The sequence below is a fragment of the Rhododendron vialii genome, chromosome 1a, assembly GCF_030253575.1.
Source record: "Rhododendron vialii isolate Sample 1 chromosome 1a, ASM3025357v1".
Lineage (NCBI taxonomy): Eukaryota > Viridiplantae > Streptophyta > Magnoliopsida > Ericales > Ericaceae > Rhododendron > Rhododendron vialii.
This window is the reverse complement of record NC_080557.1, coordinates 2,367,268-2,381,643: the sequence shown is the minus strand read 5'-3', so window position 1 is coordinate 2,381,643 and position 14,376 is coordinate 2,367,268. Positions and strand designations below refer to the sequence as shown.

The 14,376-nt window shown below is 37.4% G+C and overlaps 1 protein-coding gene across 2 annotated transcripts; it reads left to right on the top strand.

Annotated features, from left to right (window-relative positions):
- The first annotated feature begins 5,270 nt into the window (after positions 1-5,270).
- LOC131304304 (autophagy-related protein 11) lies at positions 5,271-13,603 on the top strand. 2 transcript variants are annotated; one of them, XM_058331518.1, is made up of 6 exons: positions 5,271-5,462; positions 5,723-7,219; positions 8,201-9,815; positions 10,837-11,054; positions 11,894-12,107; positions 12,946-13,603. In XM_058331518.1, exons 2-6 carry the CDS (start codon positions 6,276-6,278, stop codon positions 13,345-13,347), a joined length of 3,393 nt encoding a protein of 1,130 aa, XP_058187501.1. In that variant the 5' UTR covers positions 5,271-5,462; positions 5,723-6,275; the 3' UTR covers positions 13,348-13,603. The 2 variants fall into 2 exon arrangements, with proteins under 2 accessions (XP_058187501.1, XP_058187494.1); XM_058331511.1 differs by having other exon boundaries at positions 5,271-5,599.
- Positions 13,604-14,376: the final 773 nt, after the last annotated feature.

Here is a 14,376-nt window from a genome sequence, read left to right as displayed (position 1 = left end):
AATAGAAAGAATCTTTTTAAGTACGGAGTACTAGTTTTATGAAGAAGTGTATGTCTTAAGTACTCTACTTAATACACCAAAAGTGCTAAAAGGGATTGTTGTATTTTGTGAAAGAAAATAAACCTATTTACCTCTTTAGCATTTTTCAAAATTTTATAGGAGTAATTTGATAGCTATGGCCAAAAAGAGCTCAAATATGTGACCTCATTATTGTGTTATTCTTTTTTTCGCAAGGTGATGTGACCATACGTATTGACAATTTGACAAGGACCCTTCGGCAAAAGTTCGTGCAAATACGGTTGCGTTCTTATGAACTTAATTTAAACTTAACTTAAATTTGAGAATTTTGTCTTTATTTGAATTTTTTTTCGCATTTGTTAGTTTTGCGTCAAACTAAATTGATTTAAAAAATGATTATTTCTCAAAATATGTGGATAAAAATGAAAAAATTTTACTTTTCCGATTCGTCTCTTCAAGACGAATCAATAACCCACAAAAGTTTAGCGCAAAACTAACAAATGCGAAAAAAATTTAAATATAAACAAAATTCCCATATTTAAGTTACGTTCATAAGAACGCAGCCTAAGCAGCAAAATATCAATAACGAGATTTTTTGGCCAAAACAAAAGAATGACAGAGATTTCCCTTAATTTTCCCACTTTTTAATCTTATTAAAGCCGAATATGTATACAAATGAAAATTGAGGGGACATAGTAATTGACACACGGGGGGATCTATGTTTACACGGTGAATTTGGTGATCCTGGTATTATCCACATAGGACTTTTTTCTCAATGGTTTTATTCAAGGTCACCTTATGAGCATATTAACTAATCACGGGGATTCAATCACGTCGTCCAATAGTGGTGAGTCAATTAAAACCGGGCAAACCTGTGTGGACTAGCTCCATAAGATTTAATAGCACGTGATGGGTTTCGAGCCTAAGATCTTTTGAGGGAGTCTAACCCTGAGTCCCAATCCTTAACCAGGGTTTAATGGTTGATTAATGATACAAAGTCGTTATTGAGAAGCAGTATCTAGGTGGGAAGCCACCTCTTCACACCCTTTTATTTCTTGGCGTCAACAACTTAGAATTAGAGTCGCTGCAAGTTATTGAAACGTGTTGAAAGTACATCAAGGAAAGCTACATTTTCTTGCAAAGAATTTATTGCTATATAAGTAAAAACTATACATCCATTCCCGATGCACGCGTATAGTCTGTTTATTTGTTTGACCGGATATGAATATCATATTAAAACATAATAATTAAGGAATTTAGTGTTTGATTAAAATTTTCATTGTAAGAATTAAATACCCATCAATAAATAATCTCACAATTCGTGATGTGGTATTATTAACTCCATTACTTCAAACTCAATGGGATAACATATTTTATCAAATTTGATATCGATTCATTTTAGTTCCGTCAAACAAACAGTTTCGTATAGTTTTATCATACATGCGCATGAATTTTTTTTTGCATAGTACGAAACCATAATTATTTCTTGGTGAGAAAGAGATGGATGGAGGCATGGTGCTCGAGTCAGTTTGTTCATTTGAAAAAAGGCTTCGCTTACATAGTTTGAAAAAGATAACGCGTCTTTTGTTACGTAACATGTGACATTGTTTTACAAGTATTCCTGATCATGAATATTGTATATATTTATACAAATTAACGAGTTAGCGGCCGATCTCTCATCATACTTCAACCCATGATTGAGGGAAAAAATGCTTTAGCTTACGAGGTTTTTTAAGAAGTCCATAACAATTAGTAGTAACTAAGAAAAATAACCTTTTTTTGAATAACTTATGGTTATTATTTGCTAATTCAAAAACATAAGGGAAGGGAATCGAATCTTCTCCGGTCCTTAATTTGGTCTGAATTGAACAGTCTAAATTTGGACGGGAAGAATAATTGAGCGAATTCGAACCATTGAGTTTACCAATATTGTTTGATTCGAATTTGAACTCAGTCCAAAACTTGGACATGAGAGATTCCAAATTGTATACTAACCAAAAGGGATGATATCCTCTCCGGTTACTATTCCAAACAGTTCATATTTTTCTCATAATTAAACATATTCTTACAGATAAAAATATTTGTAGAATGCATACTTGTGAAATACTTTCAACAACCGTCCCGGACAATTACGAAAGTAGAGGCTATTTGGGCTCCCAATCATGATGGGCCACCCGATCAAATTGCACATGTGTACAGGGTCTACAAGGTGTCAAATTTTTTTTTTTTTTGAAAAGTACAAAGGTGTCAATTCACTTGCTACAAAATAACAAAAGGCTGGAAAAATACGGAGTACTATTGAAAGAGACTAGACAATAATAGTCCAACTTTTCGGCCTTTACCCTTTTCAGAAATATGATTTTGAAGCGAGTACTCGGTGTGGATCAAAAAAAAAAGCGAGTGCTCGGCGTTAGTCGTCGAGTAATGCCCACCGAGTAAGAATTAGTGGCCTTGGTCAAGCATTTTGGAGTGAGTACTCGGCGAAAAATACCTTATTTTAGAACACTGCAGTTTTTCGGCACTCTAAAATATGAGAATTTTTTTCATTTCTCATTTTCTGGTTGATCAAATGGCCTAAATGCCCTCAAAGTTATTTTATATTTTCAAACTCAAAAATAATATAAATGAAAAATGATTTTTCAATTTTTTTTGCACCGTATAAAATATCTCAATGAAATCTATCAAACAAGATCCATATTGATAGAAAAATTATTTGCATAAGCACATAATTTGTAAATAATTTTTGAGCTTGAAATTGCCTTTTTAAAAAATAAGTCAACTTATTTCCCTTTCGGGAACGGGGCCTAAGCACAATTGTTAGGGCATCCATTAATGCATTTGATCGACCATTTTATTTCTTGGATTAGTTTAGAGCAATGTTATGCACACATCTTCAAAACACAACTGTATTCAGAACTGTTCGATGCACACGAGTTCACATGTATCAAACGGTTCCAAATGCAACCGGTATGGTTTGTATATAATTTTGTCCAAAGTTATATTTTTTTAAGATGTGTGCGTAGACTTAAATTGCGTTAGTTGTTTTATTTCCCCTTAGAAGAATCAAGGACCGAAAATGATATTGGTACCAACAGGGTCGGTACTGAAATCGTAGGGACGGCTGCGTTGGGCTGTCTCCAGCATCCGGACGGCCGATCGAGTCGTCCAAAAATTCTATAAAAAAAAAAATCAGGGGGCCCTTCGTGGGAATCAACGGCATCCGAGATGTGTAGGGTGCTTGATTTGAGCACCTCTTTTTCGTGTACATATGCGTATGGGTGCTCAGATCAAGCATCCTACACACCTTAGATGCTATTGATTCTCACGCTGGGCCCCCTCGTTTCTTTTTTTATAATTTTTAGACGACTCAAATCGGCTGTCCGATGACCGAAAACAGCCCGATACGACTGTCCCTACGATTTCGGTATCAACCTTGTCGGTACCAATAGTGCTAATCAAGGACTATTACAAGGGGACATAAATTGGACTAGTACAGTGGGCCAATAAAAATGGACAATGCAATACAAAGTCAACTTTCAAATAAGAATCCAATATAAGAGAGAAATTTGAGGGGCCATCTCTTAGAAACCAAAACAAATTTTTTGATATTTCAAATTCTATAGGGATGATCGTCCGTCCAGTAAAATAAATAAATCTGTTTTTCTTGTTGGGCAAAACAAAGCTGACAATAAAGAAGGGATTAATTGGTTTGGCATCCTTTTTTAATTTTCTTTTGTTTTATTTTAAAGATAAAGACAACATAGTACTCATTTCAGAACTACTATATTGTAAAGGGTTACTTAGTTGGAAAATGATAATGTCAAAACTAAATAACTAATAATGGGATCCATTTTGGGCCCTCAAAGATAATTCAAACCATTAATTATTCTCAATTTTTTTTTATCGATTCCGGAAAAATTAGCTAAATCTAATATTGGTAAGGGCTGGTTTAGATTTCATAGGTGCGAATTCTTACGAATTCTGAAATAGCCCTTACTAATATTGGATTTAGTTAATTTTTTCGTAAGAACCAATTAACAAATATTTTAACAAGAATGAGCTATTTGAATCATTTTTTTGTAGGAATCATTTAAAAAAAAAAAATGGGGACCATTCCCAAGCACAAAACGACGTAGTTTTGACTCAGACATCACCCATGCTAATCCCAAGGCCAGTAGGTTCCCCAGTCCTTGAAAATCATAATCTTAAAATTGTTGTTAAACATCGGATTGATAATACGTGGTAGGTTCTATTTGGTATTTGGTATCATTTAAAATAAAATTTTCTCATTTCTGTGTGTCTTTTTGTCTTTTTTTTTTTTTTTTTTGTATGGGAGATATGACCTTTTAATTTTTCTTGAATACAGGACTTCAAAAAGTCAAAACCCTGATATTTTTGTTGAATTTTTTTCTTTATTTCATGCAATCACGGTTCAAAATTTAAAATAATAGTGCATTTACTCTTTCTTTATATTCGCACTCCTTTTTCTTTGTCTTTAATACTGCGAATTTGTGCTACGCGGTACACAATCAATAGTTCATTTTCACCCAAATCAAAGAGTAATATGATAAATTCACATAAATAAGAACAAAAAATAATTTAGCGGTAAAAAAGGAGGCAAAAATTCATTTCTCTTGATTGTTGTGGCTTCCAACGTAAGTATATATTATTCCAATGGGCTTTTAAATTACATAAAAATTACATTTATTTGTTTTAAATAAGATGTTTATGATTATCGATTTGTCTTGATGAAAGGAATCTAGAAATTATAAATTTATGATCAAAATTTAGAACTAAAGGAATCTAGAACTTTTTGCATCATATATTTGCATTTTGTAAGCTTAATTTATATGTTTATTTTTTAATTGCTCTCATCGTGAGTAAACAATCTAATAAATAAAGTCAGACTCGCCTTTTTTTGAAACGGCAACATGTTTATTGAGGAAAATTTGACAAAGTCAGACTCTCTTTCCACTACTTTGTTTTCTCAAAAAAAATACTTTTTTTGAAAACACGACAAACGAGGTAGTTTTTACGGTTTTATTTTGGCCTAAAATAACTTTTTCCAATTATACACAAATTAAAAGTAGCTTTCAAAATCTAAAACCACTACCTTGTTTTCTCCAAAAAAAAAAAAAATAATTTTTTTGAAAACACGGCAAACAAGGTAGTTTTATGGTTATATATTCGTGTTAAATAGCTTTTTCCAATTACACGCAACTTAAAGTAGCTTTCAAATTCTAAAATGTGATTTAAAATAGTTCCATGGTTTTTGTTTTCTTATTGAAAAAACCAATTTATCAAAGGAGTTCTGTTTTTTGTTTTTTTCCAAAATACTAACACGAAATTCTTTCCGAAGACCAAATTCCAACTTTTTATATATCGGCGTGGAAGAAGAAGAAGAAGAACATCAGACTTCTACTGCTGCTTGCTTCACGCAGAAGGTTCTTTTTCTATGCATAAAAGATTCTCCCATTTATCTCAACTATTATATATATATACACATACATAATACATATCGACAATGATAAAACTCACACACAAAGGGTTCCGTGCTAATTTTGTTCTCACCCAATTCCAAGTAAATCTCCTTCTTCCTCTTATCTTCCTGTCACCGATTGCTTCCTATGCATTTTTTGGATTCCCTTCGTTGTTCTGATTTGCGTATTTGTAAAAAGTTGTTTTCTTTATTGTCTGATTGCAGGAATTAGTTGACTTTATATCGAGGGAAATCAAGGGTTTTTTTGCGGCAAAGCTAGGGTTTTGAGGACGGTATCCTTGGTGGGTTTGCTGAGATTTGGGCTATTTTTACTGATTCCTCATGTGGGTCGGTCGAAATTAGGGTTTCTTTCAGAATTCTTTGGTGGGTCTGTTGGAAACTTTGTTTTTTGTTTTTTTGCTGATTTGATTGAAGGGCCTGCGATATTTGGTGTTTCATCGAGGATTCAAGTGCAATATTAGAGTCTTGTGGAAGCTATCCTTGGTGGGTTTATTTGGATTTGAGTTGTTATTGTTGATATCAACTGTGGGTGGGAAATAATTCGGGGGTTTGTCAAGTGCTAAGCTCTGGAGTTAGAAATTTCGGTTTTTGGGTGAGGGCATATGTGAATAGGTGAATTAGCTTTTCTTTTTTCCCATTGTTGAGTTTGATTGTTATATGATGCTTTGGGATTAGCCGAGAGAATCTTGGAATAGCATATTCTTGTGTTTGGAGACTGGTGTTTTTTGTAAGATCGTGGTAATTGCATTTGGATAAGATGAGTTCAAGTATTTCAGGAAGTGTGGTGCAAAGGGGCAAACTTCTGGTTCATATTGCGGAAAACGGGCATTCGTTTGAACTAGAATGTGACGAATATTCCCTAGTTGAGGAGATCCAGAGATGCCTAGAATCTGTTTCTGGGATTCACTTAAATGACCAACTGCTCTTATTCTTGGACATGAAGCTGGATCCTCAGCGCCCTCTTTCGTTCTATAAATTACCATCCAATGAGGGAGAGGTATTCTTGTTCAATAGAGGAAGAATGCGAACTAATTCTGTGCCTCCTGCATCGGAGCAAGTTGAAATAGTCGAAATTCCGGACCCACCATCACCTTCCTCCTCCCATAACCCCCACCCTTTGGATGATGCCTTGGACCCTGCCCTCAAAGCATTGCCTTCTTATGAGAGGCAATTTAGGTACCATTACCAGTATGGGCTTGCAATTTACAGCCGCACCCAAACGAAATTTGAGCATTGTGAGAGGTTGTTGAGGGAGCAGAAGGTGCAAGAGAGAGCGTTGGAGATTGCCAGGGGTAATTTGGACCATTTCTACAAAATGATTCACCAGAACTACACAGATTTCATCAAGTGTTACTCGCAGCAGTTTCGTAGCCATTCCAATCTGATAGGGAATTTCGGTAGAGATATTGAGAAGTTAAAATGTTGCGAACTTCTCCCTGCTTTGCAAACAGCTATGCGAAAGTGCTTACTTGATTTTGTGAAGGAAGAGAACTTGCGAAAGGTGGTGGAGGATTGTAGCAGTTCCCACAGGCAATTTGAGAATAAGGTTTCGGAGTTTAAACAGGAGTTTGGAGAGCTAAAGCGGAGTGCTGAGCAGTTGTTTACTAGCAAAGCTTCCTATCTTGTCAGGGACTTGGAACTGGCAATTAAGGAGCACCAGCGATATGTTAGCGAACAAAAAAGTATAATGCAAGCTTTGAGGTGCCCTCTCTTTCCATAATTTTTATTTAGGCCTTGGAATTCCTGTTGTTTGTTTCTTTTGAAGTGATTTTGCTCTGCATATCCTATAACTTTCTGACTTTTTTTGGAAATTTAACCTGGTTAAGTCCACTGGTCATGTTGAATCTGATGTGGCTTGATTGATTTGTAGTGGTATGGGTTAACTGGTGTTCTCATCCATTTTTTGCTTATGTTCACAAGCCAGTTAGTGTAAAGGCATGTGACTCATGTAATTTTACCTTTTGCTCGTAGGGGTGGATTTAGTTATTCCCTCGTGGACATCTATGAATGCCTGTTAAGCTTTTTGCTCCTTATTTTGGTAGTTACTCAAGTTGAGTTTTTAGTCCATTGAATCAGATATTTTTTGTTATGGTGCAAGCTATATACGGTAATTGCCAACAGAATGAATGCACAACCATATCTTATTGGGTTTGTTCATGTCTTTGTTGGGGCCTACTGTTGAAATTCTCTCTTTTTAGAGGTGATAGGTTTTCTTTACTCTTAATTCGTCATTTTTTCCATCTGGTTCGGTTTGGCCTTTGGGGTTCTCTTAAACGAACTCAGTTGGGAGAGAGGCAAAACGCTTTTTTACCCACATTTTGCAGACCAAAAGGAAGTAGAGGAGCGGACATCTTCTTATACTTTTAGGTGGGAGGTACATCCATAATTTTGACTTTGTCAAAGATTTGCCAACAAAAGAAAGAAAAATTAATTGAAGGAAGCATAATTTGCAAACACTGACAGTAAAATATTTGTACGAAAAGGTGGGGGTGGTAATTTGCTTTTAGCTTGTTTGAACTGTGAACATATCTGGATGTCACTTGTAAATATTGAGGCTACTCAAGTTTTGGTACGTTTATGTTTGTATGCATATATTTGTTTTGCTTTCACATGTTCAAACGGTTGTTTATTTGGGGAATGCCATCTGTTTAAATCACCAAGATGTTATTCGCATTTGTGCAGCAAAGATGTAAATACGGTGAAGAAACTTGTGGATGACTGTGTTACCAGTCAGTTGTCCTCTTCCCTCCGTCCTCACGATGCAGTTTCAGCCTTGGGTCCTATGTATGATGGCCATGACAAAAACTACCTTCCTACAATGCAGGCTTGTGACCGTGCAATTTCCAATTTACTTGATATCTGCAAGGATAAGAAAACCAAAATGAACAATTTTGTGCATAATTACATGCAAAAGATAGCATTTATTCAATACACCATCAAAGATGCACGGTACAAGTTTTCTGTTTTCACGGAAGCCATGAAGCGGCAAAATGATCAATTTGAATACTTGAAGGTTGTCCGTGGGATTGGCCCCGCCTACAGGGCATGCCTTGCAGAAGTAGTGAGAAGAAAGGCTTCAATGAAGCTCTACATGGGTATGGCTGGGCAGTTGGCTGAAAAGCTTGCAACAAGGAGAGAGGCTGAGGTCAGGAGGCGTGAGGAGTTTCTGAAAGCAAATAGTTCATTTATACCAAGGGATATTTTTGCTTCAATGGGATTAAATGATACTCCTAACCAGTGTGATGTCAATATAACTCCTTTTGACACTAACTTGCTTGACATTGACATATCAGATATAGACCGTTATGCTCCTGAACATTTGGTAGGACTATTGTCAAAGAGCGAGAAGCACGGTAGTTCAAGGGGTTCGTTTTCTCCATCCAGTAGCTCTCATTCAGCTGAAATTGAAGAAAATGCCATTGACTCCCTTGAGAAATATGAGAAGGAGGAGCTCCTTGACGGCTCTGAGTTGATAGAGATTGCTGGAACTAGCAAGTTGGAAGTTGAGAATGCAAAACTGAAAGCCGAACTCGCTTCAGCTATAGCCCTAATTTGTTCCTTCAGCCCTGAAGTTGAATACGAATCGCTTGATGATAGTAAAGTGGACAGTTTGTTGAAAAATGCAGCAGAAAAGACTGCCGAAGCCTTGCATTTGAAGGACGAATACGGGAAACACCTGCAATCTATGCTAAAGATTAAGCAAATGCAGTGTGGGTCGTATGAAAAACGGATTCAAGAATTGGAGCAGAGGTTGTCCGATCAATATTCACATGGAAATAGGATTCCAGTTGATAAAAACTTTGACCTATCAAATGTGAAGACTGGTGATAGCAAATCAGAAATCTGCGGTGAACACATGGATGAGGTTTCTTGTGCCTCTACTTCTTTGAATTTAAAATTAGGTTTTTTCCCTAAACAGATTAGCAAACCTTCTGAAGGATTGGATGAGAATATGACAGACTCGTCTTCAGTGCAAAATCCTCAACTGGATTCATCAATGCTGGAACTACCTCGTGATGAGGTTCAGGATAATGAGAAAGATGGGAAAGATACTGTGGCAACCAGTTACACTGAGAGCATGACTCAAACGCTAAATAATTCACCAGCTGAAACAATTGCTGAAAGGGGTTTAGATTCTAAAGCTAGTAGCGATCTTGTGGTGGAATTGCAGAATGAAGTTGCAGAAAAGTCGAGTATATTGAGTGAGACTGAAACCAAGCTGAAAACCCTAGTGGAGGAGGCTGCCAAGCTTGAAAGGGAGCTGGAAATCAGCCGTAAGCTTCTGGATGAATCTCAGGTATTTGTGGTTGAACTGTTACAACTGTATATCTTTTTTCATCTTATCACTTTGAGAAACTATATGAAGAATTGAGTTTCAATTTCAGAACCTTTGTTTTTTTCCCTTTCTCTTCTCTCTTTCAACCTAGAAGCAGATTAAGTTCATAGTTGAAGTCGGTATGGCACCAACTAAATGAAGGGGTATAGTATTATTTACTGCAACAAAGCTCCTTCTTTATTCCTAGAAACAAGAAGTTAGACCTTTCAGTGAGCAGCTGCATCAGGATTGCATTGATGATTAGATGACCTCAATCCTTGGAGCTCTTTGTTGATAGTTGTCTTGAGTGGCTAAATGGCCGAGAGAGCTGCAGTTCCATGCATCGAAAGGGAACTCAACACTCTTTGGCATGGCTTTGCTGAAATGTGCTAGGTTTAGTCCTACCTGGTTGCTTATTTGAACTGCAAAATAGATCAGGTTGCTCAGTCTGCATGCTGACTAGGGATATTAGCGATACATCTATCCGCTATTACGTCTGTTGTTGTACTTTCATCATACCTGTTATTCGATTATTACCGCCAATAGCATCGTCGTCGTCGTTATCATTATTGTTGTGCCATGGGGGAGTCGGGGTGTGGCTCCTTTTGCCACTCTAACTAGGTTTCAACTGCTGATGAGGAAATTCAATTTTCAGCATTTACTAGGGTAAGCAAATGTATTCTGTTTTTGTGCATCTGAAATGAGGTTCAAGTTTTATCGTTTTAAACCATGAAATCCTTGTTGGGGGTGACCACTTAGTTGGACAGCGAATTAGATTTTGCTTGTCTACACTTTAGTAATTATGTGGCTTCCTGGATTCTCTGTTTTCAGCATGTAATAGAGGGCTAGCAAATTTCTTCTACGTCTGTGCATCTGACATGAGTTTCAAGTCATGTAGTTTTGAACAGTAAAAATCCTGATTCAGTGTGACCACTTGGTTAGACTATCCTTTAAGGGGAAGATTGCTTTTCTTCACTTTAACACTGTGTGCGTCTTACCACAGATGAACTGTGCTCACTTAGAGAATTGTCTACATGAAGCAAGAGAGGAAGCCCAAACTCATCTTTGTGCAGCCGATAGAAGAGCCTCAGAGTATAGTGCATTGCGTGCGTCAGCAGTAAAGATGCGTAGCCTTTTTGAAAGATTAAGGAGCTGTGTTTCTTCAGGTGGGGTGGGCGGATTTGCTGAGTCCTTGCGTGCTCTAGCTCATTCTTTGGCCAAGTAAGTTGCCATAGTTTGTCATCTGGCATGTTTTCCCCGTTTTTATTCATCTTTTTCAGTAAATTTGTTTCATTCCGTGCATAATATTTAGCATTAGATGCATGACGTTATTTCCCATACTTAGTTACATGCTTGAACCAATGCATCAGGATTCAGGTCATGCCATCCTAATTTTTGGTTTCTCGAAGGCATGACATTGGTACTTGATTGCATGAGTCAGGTTCGAAATTACGAGCTGCTTTGTTGGTGATCTACTTTAAAACATACAACTGCTTTTCTGAATATGTGTTCCAATGTCAAGATACAAGTGTATGGGATCCGTGTCTAACATGTTTAGTTGGACACTCACCTAGCAAGCTTCTTTCTTAGTACGAATTTCCCTGCCCAATGCCTCATATATTCCATAAAGGCACACAAGCAGTCCATCAAGCTACTCCATCCCCCAATCCTGAAGCGACTGCCTGAACCCAATGTCCCATCACTCCGTGGCCCACGCAAGTATATCGCATAAAATGGCTCCGGATGGTGATTTCCTCTAGGGTTCACTGGTTCTTTATTCTCTTTCCCTGTTGTTTCAGTTAGCTTAAAACAGCAGCACTATTGTCTCATCCAATGCACTGCAGTCCCTTTACTTGGGATGAGGTAGTAGTTGAGTTTATTTGTCATCAAACAGGAAAAGCTGATGTGAAGATAATTTGTATACTGGAGACTGCCCGGTATAAACATATCTAAGTAGTCTTATTGTGTTGAGATATTGATGGAACCAGTTTTATATGTCTAGTTAATTACAATGAAATGACGTGGATGTGATTGCTTTTCTGGGGTGATGATATTTTCAGTTCTGGTAATGATAAAGAAGATGACGGTGCTGCTGAGTTTCGAGAATGTATCCGGGTGCTTGCTGATAAAGTTGGTGTTTTGTCAAGGCACCGTGCGGAGCTGCTTGATAGGAATTCAAAGGCCGAAGCTACACAAGAGCAACTGAAAAAGGAGTTGGAAGTAAAGAAAGAGAGTTTCAATACTTTGTTCTTAAAGCTTCAACTGGAGAAGCAGGTAAGTTTTTCAATTAGTTTAACAATGTTCGGATACTTCACTTGTAATAGTTTCGTACTCTTGTCAGATAACCAAAGCCTGGTGAATCTTGGTTTTTGATGGAATAACTTTCTTTACCGTATAATACCCAGCTAACAAACAGATCAGGATGGTTGCCAGTCCAAGATATAAATTTCAACCATTCATGATTATTTGTATCTTTTTTGTGGCTCACGTGCCAAAAGCGGTTTGGGACACCAAATGCAGAATAGGTGAAAACCTTTAACTATATTTCACGAGTAGTTGTTTAGGAGTGAGTGCAAAATTTACTCTCTGCATCTGTTCTGAAAAATTGTCTCAGTTGAATCCGAGATGGTACCCAATTGTGTTACTGCTGTGGTTCCTTTCCTTCTTTTTAAGGTCGTCTATAGATCATTTCAAAAAGAGATGAATTTAAAGGGAAGACTCGTTCACTGCCCAGTTGGTTTGATTCAACCAATGAAAGATTGTGAGTATTGGGAGCAAAGTGGTTTAGATATTTCCTTAAAAGGGTCTTCTTAACACGTGACCCAAGTTCATTGGTTTTTGCTTTAAATAGTTGTGCATTCTGTATTTTTTTTCTTCTTTTCAGTGTCTCATATGCAAGCGTTCATGTCCATTCTTTACAACCCAAACTTTCCTTGGAATGTGCAATTATTTTAAACCATATTAACAAATGCTCTTAGCGCCCTCATTAACATAATCCTTCTCAAATGATTCCTATGAGTTCAAATATCTTATAGAACACTTTTGTCATGTACACTATTATGCAGTTTTCCTCTTTATATTTTTCTCTGAACGCTTCTTGATCATGTCGCAGGCAAACAAGGAGAAAATTTCTTTTGGGCGCTTGGAAGTCCACGAAATTGCCGCATTTGTCCTCAACTCTTCTGGCCATTATGAGGCGATCAATCGTAACTGCCCTAACTACTATCTCTCTGCTGAATCCGTGGCCTTGTTTTTGGACAATCTCCCAAACAGGCCTAGCTACATTGTTGGGCTTATCGTGCATATTGAACGACAGACTGTGAAGCTGCCACCACATCAGACTTCAGATCAACTAGCTTTTTTCCCTGTGACCTCCGACTCGGGACCCAGTCGGTTGTCCTTGAATTCAGGATCAACTTCAAACCCTTACGGTCTCCCGGTTGGCTGTGAATACTTTGTAGTGACAGTAGCCATGTTACCTGATACCACCATTCATTCGCAGCCTACTTCCTGATCTTTTGCGAAAATGAAGATATGGACATGATGGAAGAAACCAAGTGTAGATATTATATATCAACATATAACTTCAAAACATTATTCAAGATAACATTTCATGATGGTGGGAGATTAGGTTGATTTTCTTTCTGTACAGTAGATGATCTATGATTCAGTTTTATCTCACTTTTGTATATAAAGGAGCTGCTCGTTTGATTTAGGGATAATCTGTGAATATTTTGAATTGTAGGTGACAAAAGCTTTGTTTGTTCAAACTCCTCCATCACCAGCCCTTGGGTCCTCAAGTGGTATTGGTGACGAAAAAATTATTAGGTGCCCCAACTCCACCACACATTGTTCATGTCGGGCATGTGGATCTCACATGAACGTTTGGTGGAGGGTGTTGGGTATCATGTGGCGTGCCCTAAGACAACTGAAAAATTACTCATAGTGACAGTGTGGCAGAGTTTGGGTTTGTCGACCTCCCTATCCCCTCTTGGGGTGATCTGAATCTGGGTTTCATCACTACCATGAAAGAGGCCTCCTTAAAACTGTGCTTTTTGCAGTTAAGGACCAAGTTCTCGTCTGGAATAAAATTAGGAGATGGCTTGTCAGCAGTTGGGGCACCTGCTGAGTGCAATTTGCTCATTTTCAGGCCCTGTGGCAGGTCGCGATCTTCAATCACAGCAAAAATAATGTTCAGTGGAGATCTTATATCATGAATCAGAGAGCATTTCCATGCATGAGGACTAGCACGTGAATGATTTGTTAAGTTTTCAGTACTCCAAAAGCTTAAGCTTCCAACAACGAATGTCAAGTTATGGGAAATTTTATAGATAAAGCTCACACAGAATACGAGAGGAAGAAGCAGAATGCTAACGGGAAACAAATATTGCAAAACAGAGCCACGTTGAACCCAAGATCTCTCCCAACTATTGCTTTGATACCATGTTAAGCTACCAGTAGTCCCAAAAGCCCACTGTTAGGAAACAGGGCCAACGTGTATAAACTTTCTAACATGATTAAGTAAAGATAGGTATGTAACAAG